Source organism: Dendrobium catenatum, unplaced genomic scaffold (genome assembly GCF_001605985.2).
Source record: "Dendrobium catenatum unplaced genomic scaffold, ASM160598v2 fragScaff_scaffold_334, whole genome shotgun sequence".
NCBI lineage: Eukaryota > Viridiplantae > Streptophyta > Magnoliopsida > Asparagales > Orchidaceae > Dendrobium > Dendrobium catenatum.
In genome coordinates, this window is record NW_021318796.1 from 3368173 (window position 1) to 3389706 (window position 21534).

The following is a 21534-nucleotide window of genomic DNA, read 5'->3' on the forward strand; positions in this document are numbered from 1 at the left end:
ACTATTTTTGGTTAATTTTTTATTAGTTCATTCGAAAAAAAAGGCAGTAACGAAATAATCTCTGAGTGAATGATTTTATATTATAAGACTCATCAATCTATTATAATATTCATATCCATCGTAATCACCCTGCTTATAATGCTTCAATTATGCATGCAGTTGGTCCTTGTACTCATGAAATGGCATATATTGCTCTTTAAACTTATGTTTTAGGTCAGCTCATGTATGTTTAGTTTCACTTACTATATGTTGTCACAAAACTCACAATGATTTAACACATTCCACTAGTTTTGTTTCAACAAATTTTAACTCTTTGAAAAAATATATTGGAAAAGAAGTATTTCTAGGTGTTGATTAATTCCGAAAATTCCTTAAAGCTACGCCTTTAATTGAATGTAAGAATACAATTTTGATCCTCAAGATAGTGACGATGTGTTTGTCGAGAACCATAGCTTACTCGATTCAGTTCAAATTGCATATTCTATTTGTTGGAATCATTGTGCTACTTTTAGTTAATATGATAAGACTATCAAAGTGTATAATATTATAGGATTTTTTTAATACAAATATTTATTATCATGAAATATATGCAAATACTCATAAATTAGTTAATCAACTAACATATTGGGTGTATAAATATGTTTTCTATTATTTAAATTTATTATGCAACTTTCATCACATTTAAAATAATAATTATTTTTAAGAAGTTTGAGTGCTTTTCTTCTTGTACTCAAGGCTCCATAGTTCGAAGGCGTAATATGAAAGATTATGGTTTTATAATCACCTAATAGTATGTTCATCTTGTGATGCTAATATTTTTATAGGTATTATTGGAAATCATAGCCAACTTAATTAGTTAATGAAGTTAGATTTTTTTAAAAGTGTTGTTTAATTTATTGGATGTATAAATTTATTTTCTATTATTTAAATTTATTATGCAACATTGCAACTTTCATCACATTTAAAATAATAAGTTATTGGATGTATAAATTTATTTTCTATTATTTAAATTTCTTATGCAACTTTCATCACATTTAAAATATGAAAGATTATTTTTTATAAGTTTAGCTGCTTTTCTTCCCATATTCAAGGCTCTATATTTTGAAGGTATAATATGAAAGATTATGGTAATCATATTTATAATCACCCAATAGTACGTTCATCTTGTGATGCCAATATTTTTATACGTGAAATCATGACGAACTTAATAAGTCAATGAAGTTGGATTTTTTAAAAGTGTTGTTTAATTTATAAACAATTTATACAATTATTTTTAATATGATTTTTATCTGAAAAAATATAATAATAAATAAATAATTAAATAAAAAATTAAAATTGAACACTAAAACTAATGTAACAATTGAAAAGACTGGAAGTGAAACTTTAATAACAAATTAGAAATTGACTATGAAAACCTTTAACTATGAGAGTTTGTAGGTTAATGTTTTTGTATGCCTTTGTATTTTGCACACCTGTTTGTGGAGACTTGTGTTATGAGCATCTTGTCCTAATAAATTCTTGGTATTTAAGAAGTTTGGGAGAGATCCTGTAATTTTTTTGGTTTCTTCCTTTGTTCTTTTTGTAATTATGTTGGAAGGCTGAGATCTACTATGTGGAGCCTACATTTGCGGAGCGGGTTAGTTGCATTGAAGTTTCAAAAATATTTTAGTGAATCTTCATACCCGTGATAGCTAGCATGATGGATCTTTGCTTTCTATTCCTTTGTGATGTATATGGAATTATTGTTAAATATAAGACACGATTATCTTCATTTTCCTCTTATAATTATGTCAATGTTGTGTATTTGGAATGAGGATGCAAGGACGGTGCCTGGCAATTATATTGTTGGAAGGACAGTGTGACCTCTGTAGTTGACTGTTTGATCTTACTGATGACAAAATTTGGAGGATTGGGTGACCATGTAACCTCATGATGTACCATATTACTATATTAGGAGGATTTGTGTGACCTTTGATAATATTGCACTTATCCAAATGATGAACTTTGGATGCTTATGATGTGACTTGATGTGCATAGATGACAAATGCTTGTCTTGATGAGTCTTTCCATGTTTTACATTGAGCTAACTCTTGTGTACTAATAGCTTCAATGTGCTGGCATTTTCCACTGTGTTTTACTCATCATTTGTTTTATTTTTACAAGTGAGTTTGACCTCCTCATCCACACTAAGAAAGACAGACTGATGGCACTATTGACCTCAGTTATATGGGGGACTTACAAACCTTTGTGAACTAGATAGCAAGGATTACGTGACGACATAGGGTGGCTCATCACCTATGCAAAGAGAAATATGCGCAAGTGGAAATCAACCTAGGCTCTGCGGGTACGAAGGGTTCTTTTCAAACTTGTTGTAAGTAGTGTGAAAGGAATGGTGAAGAAGTATATAGAGGGACATAGGAGGTTGCTGTGTAGAACTGCCCATTTACTTTAAGAGACGATTTTTCATTGAAAGACTGCTCCAACAACACTTCTCCGTGGTTCTTCTTTAACTTCTCCTTGGCTCCATGGCTTTGGGTTTTTGAAGAGGGGAGGGGGGGGGCTTTCCCTTTCTCCACTCGTAATGTAAGACTAAATCCTATATGGGGAAAGTTGTAGCAAGTGGGGTGCCGAGGTTGACAGTTGGACCTGTTTGTAAGCAATTAAGCAAGGCTGCTAGGCAAGAGGTGTAGTAGGCTTTTATAGGCTCTTCAACACCCCAAAAAATCCAGATTGGTTATTTGTCTTCTTAGCTTTTTCACAATTTATTTGCAAAATTTCTTGGTTGTGCATGGGATTCAATGCTTTGTCTTCTTAGCTTTTTGACAATTTCTTGAGCTATCATTTTTGCTGAGGACTCGAGCTTGTCATGGAAAATCCCTTTTGAAGGGCTGAACCTTTTATTTCGAGAAGCAACCAAGCAAGTGGACATCTCTTCTAGCATCCATCTGAAAACTCGGTCATTTTGACACTTTGATACACATATGCTTTGTTGCTATTTTTAGTTAATTCATCAGTTAGATATGTAATAATGTATCACACATTGAATGCTTGTGATTTTAGTATCCTTTAAATGGTCTTTTGCATTTCATTATATCCATCAATGAAGAAACTTTTTTTTCGTCTTATATCTGATCTATCTGGCTTACTGTCAGGCGTCTTCACTGAACTTATCCAGCAGATGCAAGTGAAAGGGGTGCAGGTAAACTATTAATTAATATGCTTAACTTATGGATTGCTAATTGTTTATAATGTATTAACCCCTTCCACAAATCCCACATTGCTAGAAACCTTTGCATTTTTTTGGGGTAATGGTCTAGTTTATATGTTGCATATTATCGTATTGTTCCATAGTTGGTTTCTTTATATCGTTTGCCATAGTAAATTTATGCTATTTATCCCAGCAAATATATCGCAGGTGTGTGTTAGCTGTGATTTTATAATATATACTTACATATTGTACCTCCAATTATAGATCGAATGTTACTTTATTGTCATGCGAATACTTTAGTGTTGCTTTTATGTAATCTTCTTTGGTAAAGTCAGTTATATTTATGTTCCTCTTTTCTTTTTGACACAAGGGAAAATATATCTGGAAGCATTGTGGTAAATAATCATGTAAGATTGCTTTAGCCTTGCATTCTCCAGTATGGATAGTTGTGGTCTATTATTTACATTTCAGTGTGGTCATTGACAAGCTGTGTAGGATTGTTAATCAGCTTTGTTTTGCCTAATATGGAAAGTGGGCTAATTGGATCTGATCTTTTTGTTAAAACCTTAAAGTCATATTAGACCAGGTGCTACGTGCTTATTTGACAAGCCAGTCAGAAAATCTAACTTGACTTGCTTAGACATTGCATGCTATAATCCAACCTGGAGATGCCATAAATGATAAGACCAATAAGGTTATTTGATGTCATTATCATCATTTGGTTGGATTTACAAACCATTTTCTAATTGTAATGAGTGTTGCAAATGATGTTAAGTCTATTCTTCTACAATCTTTTTGAACAATTTTTATTCATGTTATTTTAAGTCAACCCATTTTCTTTTTGAATCCATTAATATTAATTTTATCTACCCCGTCTGATGGGTGCATTTTCTACCAATCATTGTTTATGTTCTCATAATGAAGACTATTTTTAATTATATTATCTTTAATAAATGCTCCATCAATCATCCTTATAATATGATGACATTATCGTTCATTTATTTTTCCTTTATAATTTTGTCACACATTCTTGTTAACATTTTTATTTTCATCACACTAAACTTAGTTGTCATTTTTTTCCCTACCAAATATCATAATGCATACAACATATCTGACTTTATTAAAGTATTTGTTCAATTGATTCTGCCTTTTATTTTTTCTCTATTATTCAACTTTTTACTTGTGCAGATGTCTTATGAATATATTTGTCATCTACAAAAAGCATAAATCGAGATATCTCTTTTTGAATATCCTTTCACAGCATCTTCATACCAAAATAAAAGGATATTGTCTCAATGCTTAGCTTTGATTAATCTTATGATCCTTGAAAACTTTTTATCACTCTATAACTACTATGCAATTCTATATCATGTACATCTTTAATAATTATAACATACACTTGATATACACATTTTTTTCTTAATGTACACCATATCACTTCTTGTGATACTCGTTCATCTATTTTTTTCCAAAGGTCAATAAAAATCAGTTGAAATTCTTTTACATGCTCTCTATACTTTTCAATTAGCCTTCTTCACAAAAAAAAATCACATCCACATTGGATGTCATGGACCTTATTGGATCCTCGAACTAAAGTAAATTTTCTAAATCTATGTTTCATTATTTTGTATCATAACGTTATTCTGTGACTCAACTTGATTTTCTATAATTGGCACTCTTAAACAACTCTCTTCCTCTTAAAAAAATATTGATAATAGAATGATTCTTCTCCAATCCTTTAGCATCTTCTTAGTCTTTCAGAATTTCATTGAAATTATTTGTTAACTAAGCCATCATTAATATTACCAAGAAGTTATTGAATATCAATAGGTATTTTATTGAATCTAAGCGGTTGTTTCACTGTATTTTAGATAACAATAATATTCAGATGTGGATGTTATTTATCAAATGCAATTGTTTGGTTCAATTAACTCAACTAACGATGTAATGTCATGTAGAAAGATCATTTGTAATTTTGATGTTTATTTTTGTAGCCATTTATTTTAACAATAAGATAGCCTGAAATCTAGATGTTGGTGGATTTGTCAAACATCCAGTCCTCATCAAAATATGATATGGCACCATTAATGAAATTCATATTTAAAGACATTAAAGAATCAAACAGTGGTATGCTGATTGATTCCAAAAATATGTCAACAATCTAAACAATTGACACCTATTAGCAACACGACATTAACTATGATATGTCAATGCACTAAATAATGTTTAGAATTTTATCTTTATGCATCTTCATCTGGACTAACTCAATCTTATTTTTTTAATGTTAACAAGGCTTTTTTCTGTTTTCCCTTAGGGTGTTTAATAAATTTAAAAATTAGTCATACCTAATTAATCTAGCCACTAGCACTTCACTTGAAAGGGGTCTTTAACAATTGTGAACTTCATCCTTTTGGAACAATGAACTAGACGTGATCAAAATTTCAAGGGTCGTCTTGCTTTTCTCTTCCCCAAGATTAATGTATCCTTATTCGTTTCAATCAGAAACTTTCAATCAGTTTATTTTCTTTACTTAGATTTAGGATTTATTTAGGGAAGTTATAATTGTCTATAAAAATAGTTTTAGAATTGTTGTAGGAAAATATATTTTCTTAAATCTGCTTTGGTTATTAGACTTTCTATTTTTTTGAGAAGTTAGAACAGCCTTTAGATGGCTACCATCATATATAGCTGATTGGATTATGAAAGTTGCCGCTCAACACAGGAAAAGTAGCAAAAAAATTATGGCCAAACACGATAGTGGTATTTATTTGAAAGCAAAGCTGTGCAAAAGCTGACCCAATGGATGCTTGCTAATAAGCAGTTGTGATATGTGATTCCTTTACTATGGGATGACGCTTCATATGAGTCAATCTTTAACCCATATAGTAGCTGATTTGGGATTCCGTGGTTATTGTTTTAAAATTAATTAAAAGAGAACAGGCTCAGTAAATTTTCATTTGAAATTAGGAGCAGGATCTCTTATAATACCTATTTATAGAAATTCTCATTCAACTATGTTGAGGGCATGATAACCTGAAGAGGATTGAGTTAGACTCTTTCTGTAGTTATCCTTTGCACTCTCAATTGACATCTCTGTTAGCTTCTTCTTGTGCTTTTGATTTTTCTTCGTTTCCTAATCAGCTTTTTCTTTTGAAAAGTTTCTACCATTTTTATGTGGCTAAAGTTTTGATAGGTTTTATATGATCTATGGCCCATGCAGCTGTTTAAGTTGGCCATCTGCAATTAGAATTTGCAATTTCTCTGCTTTTCATCTGCTGTTCAAGTTGTTGACTTTGAATTCAATTATTTTATAATTTATTTGTAACCAATTTTTGTATGATGCCGATTTGTTTTTTTTTTTATAATTTTATTTTAAAACAGGTAGAAGAACTGTATTCTCTGGACATTGACACTCTAAATGAACTACGGTGTATTTTCTTTCTCAATGAGCATTATATTTGTCCATCATGTAGTTTACTTTTTCCCTTACATAACTGACGCACTGCATTTGTTCACAGGCCAGTCCATGGACTGGTGTTTTTGTTTAAATGGCGACCCGGTGAAAAGGATGATCGAGCTGTTATCAAGGATCAAGTCCCAAATCTTTTCTTTGCTAGCCAGGTCATTTGCGGGCATATTACTCACTATGGCTTCGTTTGGGATGGCTTTCTTACTGCTTCTTAAAACAGCTTTTTAATACAAAAATTTTAGGAAGCATAAAAAAGCTGTCACAAATGAAGCCTATATCTATTATTTCCTGAAGGCATCTTTCAACTACTTTTTAACTAACGCAATATTATTTATCCAGGTTATCAACAATGCCTGTGCCACGCAAGCCATCCTTTCAATTTTGCTGAACAGTGCCGATGTTGATATTGGCCCTGAACTGTCAATGCTGAAAGAATTTACAAAGAACTTCCCACCCGAACTCAAAGGCCTTGCTATCAATAACAGTGAAGCCATTCGAACGGCTCACAACAGCTTTGCAAGGCCTGAGCCTTTTGTTCCTGATGAACAGAGAGCTGCGACTAAGGATGATGACATTTACCACTTTATAAGCTATGTTCCTGTGGATGGGGTTCTGTATGAACTAGATGGACTCAAGGAAGGTCCCATTAGTCTCGGCAAATGTCCCGGCGAAAAAGGAGATCTGGAGTGGCTTCGAATCGTGCAGCCGGTGATCCAAGAGCGCATCGAGAGATATTCTCAAAATGAGATTCGGTTTAACCTGATGGCAATTGTAAAGAACAGAAAAGAGATATATACTGCAGAGCTTAAGGAACTTCAGAGGAAGAGGGAAGTTCTTCTCCAGCAGTTAAATGACCATGTTAGTGGCGGCAACAAGCAGGCTGCTGCTGTTGACGCTATAAACAAAACACTCACGGAGGTGACATCTGGGATTGAAAATGTGACCACAAAGATTATAATGGAGGAGGAAAAGTTCAAAAAGTGGAAAACTGAAAATATTAGAAGGAAGCACAATTATATTCCATTCCTGTTTAATTTCTTGAAGATTCTCGCAGAGAAGAAACAATTGAAACCTCTGATTGAGAAGGCCAAGCAGAAAACAGGAAGCCCCAGGTGATTGAGATTCTTCTTGAATGTTTTTCTTTTTTTCCTAAGAATCTTGTTTTCAAGCTGTGGTGCATTTAGAGGTTATGAAAATACATTCATATATTGATAGTATTTAAGGATTTTCAGCGTTCCTCCGCTTGATGTAGATTAAAGAAAATTATTTGTGCTATTCTGAATCAGGTGTGTTTTATTAGAGTATTGGAAACTGGAATGTTTTGTGTTATCTTCTCAATTCTCAAGTCGTTCGAGTATTCATAAGTTGTTCAGATCTGCATCAAACTTTAGCTCAAATTTCTTGCAGATGTGATCTTCTGGCTTTTCTTATTATATAATTTTGTTTTCTTGTTTTTTGGGTGGTGTGATAAATCTGTTTGAATTTACTTTAGAACAAATATATGAGAAGACACACAAGCTATCTTCTAAAATTATATTTAGGGAATTATGAATATATGAATTATTAAGTTTAATCCCAGGCTTCATTATAACATAAAAGCAATGGACTTGAATTTAATTATAATTTAACTATATATATAATAAGTAGATTGTTACCAAAAGGCATTTGCTTCTCATCTTGATATCTTAGGAACCATCCTCAACTGGTTCATTTATGAGCACTTGAAGTTGGTGAGTGGAGGTTAAAAGGGAGAGAACACTCTTCGCTAATAAAGCTCTTTACAAGACTTGCAAACTTGAATGCTTGGAATCCAAAGGAGGGGAAGGGGTACTATTTATAGCCCCACCCATACATAGAACATTCTAGAATACAATACACATAACATATGTGTAGAGTTCTCAAGAAGACTCCACACTATTTCTACTTATAATACTTATATTATAAAATTCTAGAGAGTTATGGAGTTTCATAGAATACTCTCCAAGGCCCTAGAAATGTTTAGATTATTTCAGAGACATGTATAACCCCTTTATAATAACCCAAATTTTTAACTATTGAAATATTATCCTCTTTGGCTTAAATGTTTCACGGTTTTGTCCTGTTGGTGTAACTTCTCAGGAGATCACTCATCACAAGATTTTTCCGGGACGAGCACGCTTAACTGCAGAGTTTTATAATGAAATTCCAACCATTATATCAAAAGACACCTCGATGTTTAAGAGTTTAACTTCTTTTACTTATGTGGTTTCATAATCTCACTCGCTTAAGTAACTGATGTTCTCGTTAGTATTGTTATCCTAAATTCATCCATCAGGCATATAGGATTCTAAAGGTAGCCCCTACAAGTTCAAGTGGTGACTCCTATCACGTAGCATTTGGTCTCATAATGGATTCAAGAGGCGACCCCCATGATATAACACTTTACTTGTATGATACTTAGTTCCCATGTTTCGGCTGATGTATTACTCTGATATCATTTGTAACAACCAAAACACTTAACAATTGAGATATTGTCCGCTTTGACCTAAGGGCCTCACAATTTATTGTTATTGGTGTAATTTTAATAACTAAATGTAAATTAATCTGAGTTTTAAACAAATTATAATTGTTGCATTTTACTAAATACTATTTATTCTTTTTGATCTAGTTCAAATATTTGTTAAAAATATTTTGTGTTAGGCATTTAGCTGTTTAATTGATATTTATATTCTATTTATACCTCATAATATACAGTTTCTATGTGCATATAAGATGTGATTTCATCAACATAAATAAATAAACGAGTAATTTTTAAAAATATTCATTTGTATAATGAGTTTTATTGTTTTTCCTTTGAAGTATATTTTATTACTTAACAAATGAACTCTATGTAAGGACCGAGCTATTTATCAAGCCTGCAGTTTACCTAAAACCGTACATATTGATCTGCTTTAATAATCATTAAAGAAGTTGTACCAAACGAAACTTAAATAAGAACTTTTAAGGAACTTTTTTAACCATTCGATGCAACTCAATTTGTGTTAGTCTTACTTTAATTTGTGTCTACAATAAATGTAGTGGAAATAGTTGGATCTACATTTTTTTCAAGATTTCACTCGAAATTATCTCCATCAAAGCTGTAAATGAGAGGGACATAAATAAATTGATCTTTTATTGCACTTAGTTTTTTTATTATAGTTTAATAGAAATGGGCTTAGACTTGCTAACAAGCTACAAATTTATGTTTGGTGATTCAATTTGGAAGCGTTGCTGGTGAGGAGGAGGTGACCCGGGTCAATTTCAGGTTGGCTCGAATCCGATATGAAATTGTGGAAATATTGACACCCATAATTATACGATTACTTTCAATCGAATTTTTGGGTAATTATGCTCGTACTTTCTCTCCATAGATGATACGAGTACTCCAGCTTCTTCCATGCCATCATTTTACTTAAAAAAATAATTATGATTGGAGAAATAAGTGCCAAAGAAAACAATTACTTTTTATTACAAAAGTTCAAAAGCAATTTACAACTACATATATTATAAGAGCTGAAGTACTTTACAATACGCTGCTAGACCGGATGGGAGAGATCTTTCTCTTTTATCTCTCTGGCTCACATTAGAGGGTACGTACTAACACCTGATTTAATGATAGTTACTGCTCAACTTCCAAATAAAAATACTTCACAATTATTCATGTATATATATATATATTTATTTATCATGCAATATGCCAATTAGCTCTTGGTTGCTTGGCAGGTAAGTAGGGTTACCTCATGTTGACACAATTATGCCTTGAAATTTCATTTATTAAATAAATAAAAATCACATTTTTTTAATGGTATATGGCCTCAGGAGGAAAAATAATTCAGTTAAAAAATCAGTTAAGAAAAAATATTAAACGAAAAAAATAATAATTTGACTTACAAACTTCTCCCACACAACTACGGCAGGGCAAAAAAAAAAAAAAAAAAAAAAAAAAAAAAAAAAAAAAATTATAGCTAGCCTGTTACGTATGTAAACATGCTTGCTAATTAACAAATTGAGGAGAAATCCAGACAAACTGACGTCGGTCATATAATATATATATACTGCTTCCTACAAAAACCAAAATTAAAAAATATATACACCATATGTAGTACAGAGTCAAAAGAGTTTTCGATTCCTACTAACTTCTTCTTTTACCTGAATGTGAAATTTTGATACATCTGATGCTTTTGCTGCAATGTTCTAGCTGTAGGGTCAGAACCAATCTAAGTTCTCATGAAAATTTATTCTATGGGGAGACCGAACGGTAAGAACCATTCAAATTTATTGCATTTTATCTTGTCTTTTTGCTGCACTTTTGCAAATATTCAGCAAAAACGGAAAAAATTAAATATGAAATGATGAATGTACTGTTGTTGAGTATTTGCAAAAGCGCAGCAAAAAATCAGTAAAAATTCAAGTAAGATATTTGCTGCGCTTTTGCTGTCACTTTGTTGCATTTTAACAAATACCTAGCAAAATGACAGGAATATGCAATTATGAATGCGTATTTGCTGTCATTTTGCTGAGTATTTGCAAAAGCGTAGCAAATTCGAACAAATCTTGACGTCTAGTCTCCTCACACAATAATTTCTCAATTCTTAGGGGGGCAAGTGACAAACTTATTATATATATAGCGGGAGGCTAAGAGACTTTGATTTTTGAAGGGGCAAAATGCATGAAATAAATGCCGTCTGGTGTAAAAAATAAATTTCAGAGAGGACATATTACAAATAATTTTTATTATACTAAAATTTTAATTTTTTTAAGGGTCATCCTACTCAGCACTACACAGTTTCGCCCTTGGTTCTAGCCTTCTACATCATTTGTGTAATTACCTGAGTTATATGGCATCGATTTTGACTTGGTATGACTGGATTTGCAATCTTAAAGAACTATTATGCCGTGTCCAATACGTTAAAGTCAAATAATTATTTTCATTCAGATGAAAGATTTTAATAAGCCACAATCAATATCCTGGAGCCAGCAGTGCGAGTTACTGCTGTGTGTTAGGTTGCTTGAAATGTTCAAGGCTGCCGTAAATTTTAAAAAGAAAATAATTCTGCATATTATATATAAACCGCTACTTAAGCTTTGATCAGGGCAGCTGATCATAATCTCTGTGTATGGTAGGAATTTAGTATTATAATTTTGATTTGTGCTACTCTATATATATTATTTTATATTAATTAACATTAACTTTGTATAATTAACATAGAACTTTATTAAACCCAGCTAAAAAAATGTAACGAATCATTCCACAGAATCAGAGTGATTTAGGGGATCCCTAACATAAATGTTGATGCATTCTCAGTAATCTTTATAAAAATCAATATTGTACCCACCGATGTTTAGCTTGGTTGGTGGGCGAGTACGGTTGGAAATCTCCCAACCGGTGCTTGATTCCCCTCGAGCGGCAACACCTCTTAAGTGGGGCCAAATCAAGTGCGGACCATGAAGTTTCTGGAGTGGATGCCTCTTTTAGGTCAACCGAGAATTAGTCACGCCACCATGAACCCTTTCGGAGGTGACAACATATGGATACCCCATTCCAAAAAAATAAAAAACTATTGTAGCCAATTTGAGAGTTAAAACCCTTCTGGTAGCCATTGAATTAATTAATACTTAAGAAATTACTTTACATAAATATTTTTTATTGTTTTTCTACCTCTGTTTCTTCATGTTTCTAAAATTTTCAAAATCAATATTAATTTCAAATTGACGCACCTCTTACTAATCAAAAAGGTAATCCAAGAAATTTAATACTAATACTTTCTCCTTTCAGACATTCTCCAATCGAATTACATACCACCATATGTAGTCCACTATTTGATGCATTCTAACTCCAAATATGTCCCACAATTCAGTAGGCGAACAGTGTGATGTCAATATTAGCGTGAGACTATTCACCTACATAAAAAAATTGAGTTGCCAAATTTGTCAAAGACGAGGGCGAAAGAGGAGAAAAGCACACAAAAGAGGAGGAAGTGCTTGAAAGAAAAAATTTGAAGTTTTCTCAATGCTGCAGTCATACCCTGCACCACCTTCCTATAAACAACAAGGACAGTTTGTTGTTGGTGCTAAAGCCTAAGCACCCATTCTACATGTAGACCACGAACGCCTATCTCTAAATTCATTAAATCTTACACTCCAATAAATAGATAAGATAAAAAATTCCGATTTATCATCCCTTGACTCCATGGTAATCATTCCCACGCCGCATAATGGTAGTATATGAGGAAGGCACAAGCAGGGATGGCCCCAACCATCTTCTGTTCGTTGACTTGTAATATAAAGATCGTAACCTCCTTTCTACACAGCTTCCATGACAATCTCACTCCCCATCGACGCAATCATGGACGACGTCCTCTTCTGCTCTTCCGACATGCCCGTCTTCGACCTCCTCAGCCACTTCCAATCCCTCCATTTCGACCTCTCCATCCTCCGCGACAAAATCCATCAAGTCCAATGCCTCATCACCCCCCTCGTATCCGGCGATCAAGCCGACGTTAACGCCGTTATCGCTCCCCGCGCCAACGTTCTCATTCACGACATGATCGTCACTGCCTCCTCCATCCTCCTAAGTCTCCAGCAGCTGGCGTGCTGCTCCCCGGCGCCGCCCGCTCCGCAACCTCACGAAAAGCATCACACCGCCCGCGCTGCGGCTGCGAAGCAGCAGCCGAGCCACGACGTGGTCGAGATGGACGCCGGCGCGCTGTTAGCCAAGTACACGCACTACTGCCATGTATGCGGCAAGGGGTTCCGGCGCGACGCAAATTTAAGAATGCATATGAGAGCGCACGGCGATGCGTATAAGACGAGGGAAGCGCTCGCGAAAGGAGGCGGAGGGATTTTGCATCAAGGTGAGGAGAGCGGGAGTACTAACAGGAATAAGTACTCGTGTCCACAAGAAGGGTGCAGGTGGAACTGGAAGCACGCGAAGTTCCAGCCGCTCAAGTCGGTGGCTTGCGCGAAGAATCATTATAAGAGGAGTCACTGTCCGAAGCTGTACGTGTGCAGTCGGTGCGGGAATAAGGAGTTCTCGGTTCTTTCGGACCTGCGGACGCACGAGAAGCATTGCGGAAATCCGAGGTGGCGTTGCTCCTGCGGCACGACTTTCTCGCGCAAAGACAAGCTTTTGGGCCATGTTGCGTTGTTTGTCGGCCATGTGCCGGCGCCGGAGGGAGTAGCGTTTGACGTGGGGGATCAGGAGGGCTTGGAGTGGATTGCTGGGACTTGATGATCTTTATTTTGCGAATTGAAGAGGTAAGGAGATGGAGCCGAGAATGTGATTTGTACCATTTTTATCGCAAGTATTAAATTGGGTTTTGGTTTGGTTAATTAATTAGTTATTATGTAGGGAAGGAGATGTCTGAGAAACATGAAATGGTTATTCAAACACTGATCAAATCTATGTAAATTTACTACTAGATCTTATTTATAGACTTTTCTTGTTTAATTACACGTACATGCAATATTTAATGTGGTAGTTGTTGATTAATCTATGAACATTTTGTTGAAAATGAGATTACATGCAATATTTAATGTGGTATTTTGAACTATGGGAAAATTCTATAAGATGGTGGTGAGACCTGTAATGCTTTATGATGTTGGCCATCACAAGAGAAGCATAATACTAAGTTAAGTGTTGCAAGATGAGGATGCTCACGTGGATGAGTGGCTTTACCCTTAGAGATATGATATGATATGAGCGTATATCTGAAAAGGTTGGAGTTGCTCCAGTGGAAGATAAGATTAGAGGGATTTGCCTTAGATGATTTAATTAATCACATAACACGGTGGCCTTACGATGACCCGGTTAGGAAAGTAGAAGTATTAGATTTGATTTATGTTACAAAAGGTAGAGTTAGGCCTAAAAAGACGTGGTTAGAAAATATTAGAAATTAAATTATATTTCCTTATTAGATTTAAACGAGAATGGTGGCCTTACGATGACCCGGTTAGGAAAGTAAATGTATTAGATTTGACTTATGTTATAAAAGGTAGAGTTAGGTCAAAAACGACTTGGTTAGAAAATATTAAAAATGTTATTTCTTTATTAGATTTAAACGAGAATTTGACCTTTAACATAACATAGTGGAGATTCATGTAGCCAACCTCATGTAGTGGGACAAAGGCTTACTGTTGTTGTTGTTATTGTCGTCTTCATGTCAAGCGGCACGTCGAGCTCTGTTGTCAAGAATCGAGATCCATTACTCGTCGTCGCGTCTGTTGTCCCGAGGTCTGTCGTCGTCTTCGTGTCTGCCTCCGAGATCGTAGTACCGAGCGGTCTGAGCGTAATTGTTGTCGTCTCGAGGTTCGTATGTCGTCGTCCCGAGGTTGGTCCGTCGTCGTCATCACTGTTGAGAACCTTTGCTTGTCGTCGCGTCTACCGTCGAGATCCATCATCCCGAGCTCACCCCGTCGCATCTACCGTCAAGGTTGTCGTCTCGAGCGTAAATTTCCCGCATGCGAGTGCTTCGTTGTTTAGTAATTTGGATTTCCCGCTCGCAACTTGGATTTCCCACTCACAACTTAAATTTCCAGCTCGCAAGCTCTGTCAATTTGGATTTTCCGTTTGCGAGCTTCGCCGTCGTGCTACTCGATGAGCTGATGAGTCGAGCAGCAGCCTGTTCGAGCTCAAGAAAAAAAAAAAAATTGTCCCAAATAAACCTTATTGTATAAGGGTATTAGTGTCCAAAATCTCAATAACGAAAAGAAAAGACAAAAAATCGCAAAAAAAAAAGTTAAATTAAATAAAAATTAAAGAAGTCGTGCGCTAATTTAATAATGTTTAATTGTTTATATTGTTCTCCCTTTGAGAGTAACATAAGTTGTAAGTAATTTTAAATAACCGTACATGACAACTATTATGAAACTGCATAGTAATTTTAAATAGATATGTCTGATCAATAATAGATGTAACCAAATCCCAAAAACTCTTTGATTTAATTAATCGTTTGCAAAACAGCCTAAATATTTTGCCATTAAACAAAAAATTAGGTGTCTGTGGATATTAATTTGCCTGGAACCAAAAAATAAAAATCAAATAAGATCCACGCGATTAAGGATCTGAATAAGATTTTATTTGGAATGATTTTTGAAAATAAAATTTTAGTATAAAAATTAAAATTATTTAAAAAATAATAAAAAAATTGTCTCAAATTAAATCTAAATGTTGTTTTATTTCTATACAGTTTTTTTGACTTTTTTATATGGAATAAAACTACCCGCTACTGTCTTGTCGTTGTCAAAGAAGAAAATCAGCAAAAGAAAAATCTATATGGTTTAAAGCATTAAGATTTAAGACAGGTTCATAATGATAAATGTCTTCTCATTGCCCAGAAAATAATAGATGACAACAAGATGATAAAATACCAATTTTTATGTAAAGAAAGTTCAAAAGATTTGCCAGGAAATATTTTCTGAAATTTAATTTTGACCGAAATTCAAAAGAAAAATTTTCTCAATTATCAGACGTAATAATTAAAATTTTGATACGATTTGTTAGAAATAAGCAAAGATGAAAATTACATTCAACAACTCAAGATTTACATCAAATCATCGAGAGAAAATTTATTCCAAGCATGCCCATAACGATTGGAGGGTTTTGACCTTTTTATTCTATCTAATCTTTGCATACTTGCACGGGCAGCATGCACACAGCACATTAGCACATGTCAACTGCAGGGTTCTCCAGAAAAGCTGCCCCATTCCACAAATGGTGAACAAAATGTCGTGCCCTCTGTAGAAGAAGAATGGTGTGAAGGGGAGCAGAGTGTCTGTTGAGAAGCATTCTTACACAACGAAACAAATAAGAAAAATTTAGGAAAAACCTATGGAGCCATAGCAAATCAAGAAATTCATTATAAATATTAGGAGAAATTATGGAGATCTCTCTTTTCACACTCTATTTGTCTCTCTTCACTTCCAACACAATTATCTACTTAAACAAACAAGAGACGAACTTAAAAATATCCAAATGACTTGACCCTTAAAGTGAAGTAAGAAGAAGAGGAAAGAAAAGCTACTCAGCCCAACTCGCATCATCGTGGCGCCAGGCTAAAGTTCAACAGATGTCGGCGGCCGGGTTGAAGTCCAGCTGCGGTCGGCGGTAGGGTGGAAGTCTGGCGGCGGTCGGCAACTGGGCGGTGGTCCGACGAAGGTTGGGTTGAAGTCCGTCGACGGTCGGCGGCCTAGTGAAAGTCCGGCGGTGTTCAGCGTCTGGGTGGAGGTTAGACGACGGTAGGGCATAAGTCCGACGGCAACCGACGGCCGGGCATTGGTCTGACGACGGTCGAGCTGAAGTTCGGAGAAGGTCGGCGGCCGGGTGGTAGTCCGGCTGCAGTCCGAATGAAGTCCGATGGCAATCGGCGGTTGGGGGGTGGTTCGACGAAGGTTAGAGGGACTGTAATCAATGGGTGACGGAGGTCGAAGGGACGGTTGTCGACAGGAGACGGTGGTTAGAGGTATCGTAGTCAACATGCAATAATGATAAAATGGATCATAGTCAGCGGGCAACGAAGGTCGGAGAGATTGTACTCGGTGGACAATGGTGATTGGAGGGACTGTCGTCATAGGGGTGACAGTGGTCAGAGAGATCGTAATGGGCTGGAGATTGTAGTCGAAGGGACTGTAGTTGGTAGACGACAACGTTCAAAGGGATAATAGCTGGTGGCTGACGAAGGTTAGATGGATTGTAATTGGCGGGCAAAGATGGGCAGAGGGATCGTAATCAGTGGGTGACGTTGGCTAGTGACTGCCGACTACGGTCCCTACGATCGTCATCACCCGCAGACTACTGTCCCTCCGACTATCATCACTCGACCTTCGTCGTATGATTACTGTTCTATCAACTAAATTAACAGCCCAACATTCTCGTGAGAATAGCTCTCAACCCTAACTATGCAATATATTATAAATGATGTATATTGAGCCAAAGCCTTTCACTGATGAAATGCCATCTTTGTAATCAACAACAAGCACTAGTTGATTCATTTCAACTGGGTCAAGCCTCGGTTTACTCACTTTAATGGTTTTCTATGTAAAAATTATATTGTCTCTTATGACTCTTACATCCATCTTTCTTTATATGTATGTGTAGTTCAAAATTAAGACATTAAGGTTTTTATCTCCCTACTTCTAATGTTCCCGGACATAAGAACATCTAATTTTAATAAAAAGTTACCACATCTATTTTTAACAAAAAGTTATCACGACATATTATAATTTCAAAAAAAATTACAAAGCAAGGCACCGCTTTGAAGGCCATCTCGGCATCATGATTCAAATAAATTCTCCTAAATTATAATCAGACCCTCTTCAAAACTCAAAAGGGTTGGAAAAAGATATCTAGCCGAGTTTCCCAATTCATAAAAAAATATTTAAATGTCAACCGCAATGTCAAACCGTCCAGAACTTAGAAAACAATAATGCGGAACTCGGTCAGTATCGGCTGAACTTCTTTAATGCAAAAAAAAAAAAAAAAGAAAAAAAAAGAAAGAAAAAAAAAGGCATGTTTGCTACAAAAATGATTACAGTTAAGGAAGCTCCTAATAAAAATTTCCTTCATTTTTAGCAGCCTAAAGCTTTTAAATGTGGATCCCAATAGTTTTTGTGGGCCCTACTAACTGCACTGAGTCTTTTGTGGATTTCAGTAGTCATTAGAAGGATAAATTATTCTATACGGAGTCTGAACCAGAAGAATTATCTACAGGAAGAATCATCTGGATTATGAGTATACACATTGTATACATATAATTTATATAAATTTTTATTTAAAATATATACACTTATATGTCCGGAAGGTTCTTCCGTACGGACTCTGCACATAATAATTTTCTTATTAAAAGAGCCTAAAAACATCCCGATCAAGAGATTGTTCATGATTATATTTCTTTAATTTTTGATTGCAAAGACTTCAGAGCAACTGCTTTGTCTCTTTGATCACATAGTTCAATATTCACATAATGTACTTTAAACGAACTCTCTCTAGATAGATGCCGCTTCAGAGTTCAGAGTTAGAAATATTTTTCTAAAAATTTTATCATCATTGAAAGTTCAAAGAATATTTGTAAATTTTGAGTATATATATTGTTAAGAAAATGAATGAACTTTTATGAAATGTGAAACTGGAAACTTAGTAACTTTGGGAATAATATCTATAGTTTAATTACAAGCGTGTATACAAGTAATTTGAAAATGTGCTTTTGAGACTTAAAATCAAGGTTTCTTTTGAAATAACTATTAACCGCTATTTTATGTATTAGAAAACTGTTTTAAAAATTCATCTCAAATGAAGCCTATGTACAAAATAAATCAGGATTATAAAAAATCAATATGATTGATAAAATAATATTTGAAATAATTTCTTAGATATCTTACATATTTTTATAAAGTAGCATACATACATACAAACTTCTATTATGTCACCTTTGGTGATTTACACTTTTACTGGACGGTCCTGGTGCTTTCGTGGACGCTGGCAGTCTCAGCATTCTACTGAGCCCTCTTTGGGGGTTTTTATTGAGTTTGTTTCTTTTTTTTGATTTTCTGTGCTGTTTGATTTCCCTTCTCAAACTGTTGTAACCTCGTATTATCAGTTTTAATATATAAGTTTTTTTTTTTAAAAAAAAGAAAAAAAAAGTCCAAATGGGGACTTCCCATCCGAACTCCACACAGAATAATTTCTCCACAAAATGTAAAATTAAAAAAAGGATCAGCTCCAACAAAAACAGCAATGCTCAAAATTATAAACAAAAGTAGACAAGCAAAAGCTTAAGAAGAGGAATGTTCAAGAGACAAAATGTCCGAGGGATCCCCACCATAAAGGCTCTTAGAGTAGAAGTCAGGATCTTTTGATGAGATGGAAAGAAGATAAGCCAAATGGATTTACGTGCTTAATCTTCTTGCTTTTGTTGTAATCTTGCAATATGTCAATGATTTTTAGGTAGAAGACCACATCTTAAACGTCGTGCAATGCCCTTTTTGGGATGCTAATCAACACTTTAATAAATTAACTTAATTTAAATTTTATTTTCAATTTAATAAAAGTATTCTTTATTATAATTCATACATAACACCGGATGTGTTAAAATGAGTACTCTTGCATGTCAGAAAATTGAAAGGAAAAAAATTATGAGGCTTGACTCAAATGAAGTGATCCATTTTATAAATCGATTACAAGAGTTTGTTCTATCTTTTAATTATAAAAGATGAGATTACAAAGTACGTAATATAAGTTTGTAGTTAGGTAAATATGAGATAACGTTGAAGATGCAATGGTTTGATGGTGTCAGTTGGATATCGTTTAATGAATAGAAGTGACAAATTGATGATAGTCAAATAATTGTGGTCAGATGATGACTGTCGAATAATAATAGTTAGATGACTGTGGTTAGTCAATGACAATTGAGTGACGATGGATAAACAATGACAATTAGACGACAATGGTTAAATAATAAAAAGTTAGTTGATGATGGTAAGATAATGATAGTTTGCCGACGATACCAGATAATGACAATCAGGCGATGGCAATAACAATGGATATCGGTGATCATCGGTGTCAAACGTCAAGTGTAGCTCTAGGGTTTTTTAATCTCCAAGCTCTTTCCCTCTTCCAGCCCATATTCGCTTTATGTTGAGAATAATAATCTATTTAAGGTAGTTTTAAAGTGGGTATTTTAGGCGGTTCATATTAAATCATTTGATCATAAACTATTTACTCAATATTTAAGTACTTTGATGACCTTAGAATTAAGTGATATTGGACTTTTTAGATTTATTTTGTGGAGTAGCTCATTTTTATTATAAGCATGCAAGATTCGAAGACCATGTCATACTTCAATTAATGTTTCAAAGTGTATAACCATCGAACAGTTTATGTAAAATCTTTTGATCATAAACTATTTATTCAACATTTAAGTACTTTAATGACATCAGAATCAAGTGATATCACACTTGCTGGATTCGTTTTGTCGAGCAATGCATTTTCACTATAATCATAGAGATTCGAAACCATTTGATACTTCAATTAATGTTTCAAAGTTTCAAGCTATCCCTCAAGTGCTTCATTAAAATTTTAAAGTATTTTAAAATATTTAAAAATGCATATCATATATGATATATTAGGCTATAAATACTACATATAAGAATGAAAAAGTTGATAAAAAAAGGTGATTTAAAATTAATTCTCAAATAAATAGATTAGGTACTGATATGCTGAAGTAATCACTCTCCTCTAAGAAACTTATCCTTCGATACTATTGTTCGGCATTTCTTCAGCTCTCTCGATCGAAAGTTCTCGTACCAGAAGCATCACCTTTAAGGCCAATTTGAAAATGACCAGCAATGGTATCGGGTCCTTGGCATGAAGAAACCCTGTTTTTTTCCTTCTGGGGTGGGCTCTGTGCGGCGGGCGGACCGACTGGGCCATGACGAGGACCTCGCCCGCTCAGGGATTCCAGCAGGTATGCCATGAGATTTGATTTATCTTCTTTTATTCTCAATTTTTAGGTCTTTTCGTGCTTGTTTCTGTGAGGCAAGGCTGACGGTCTAGTTTTAATGAGTGATCCTACGAAGGTTAGCAATGCTTGCCTTCTGTTAAACATATAAAAAAAGCATAATTTATGCTGGAATTACTAGTTGAAGTCATCGAATGGAAAAATCTTGACAACATCAGTTCCATTTGGGCTGAATTACAAGTGCGCTAATGTAGTGATTAATATTATAAAAACAGTACAGATAATTTAAGTTTTTCCACATCTTGAGCAACATTCTGATTAAAAAGCCATGCAAAATTTTAAAAAAATTCAACTAGTTCAACTAAAACTGTAAATTTGCCACAGAA

The 21534-nt window shown here is 34.6% G+C and overlaps 2 protein-coding genes across 2 annotated transcripts in view; both read left to right on the forward strand.

Annotated features, from left to right (window-relative positions):
- The window catches only part of LOC110099938 (ubiquitin carboxyl-terminal hydrolase 2), a 16451-nt gene extending 8402 nt beyond the window's left edge, over positions 1-8049 (forward strand). Inside the window, exons 3-6 of the mRNA XM_020827275.2 lie at positions 3153-3199; positions 6590-6636; positions 6727-6829; positions 7017-8049. Coding sequence (XP_020682934.1) covers positions 3153-3199; positions 6590-6636; positions 6727-6829; positions 7017-7793 — 974 coding nt within the window. The 3' untranslated portion in view covers positions 7794-8049. The remainder of the gene's footprint in view (positions 1-3152; positions 3200-6589; positions 6637-6726; positions 6830-7016) is intronic.
- A 4822-nt stretch (positions 8050-12871) lies between these two features.
- Positions 12872-14145, forward strand: LOC110099922 (protein SENSITIVE TO PROTON RHIZOTOXICITY 2-like). Its single transcript, XM_020827254.2, has one exon. It carries the CDS (start codon positions 13012-13014, stop codon positions 13924-13926), a length of 915 nt encoding a protein of 304 aa, XP_020682913.1. The 5' UTR covers positions 12872-13011; the 3' UTR covers positions 13927-14145.
- Positions 14146-21534: the final 7389 nt, after the last annotated feature.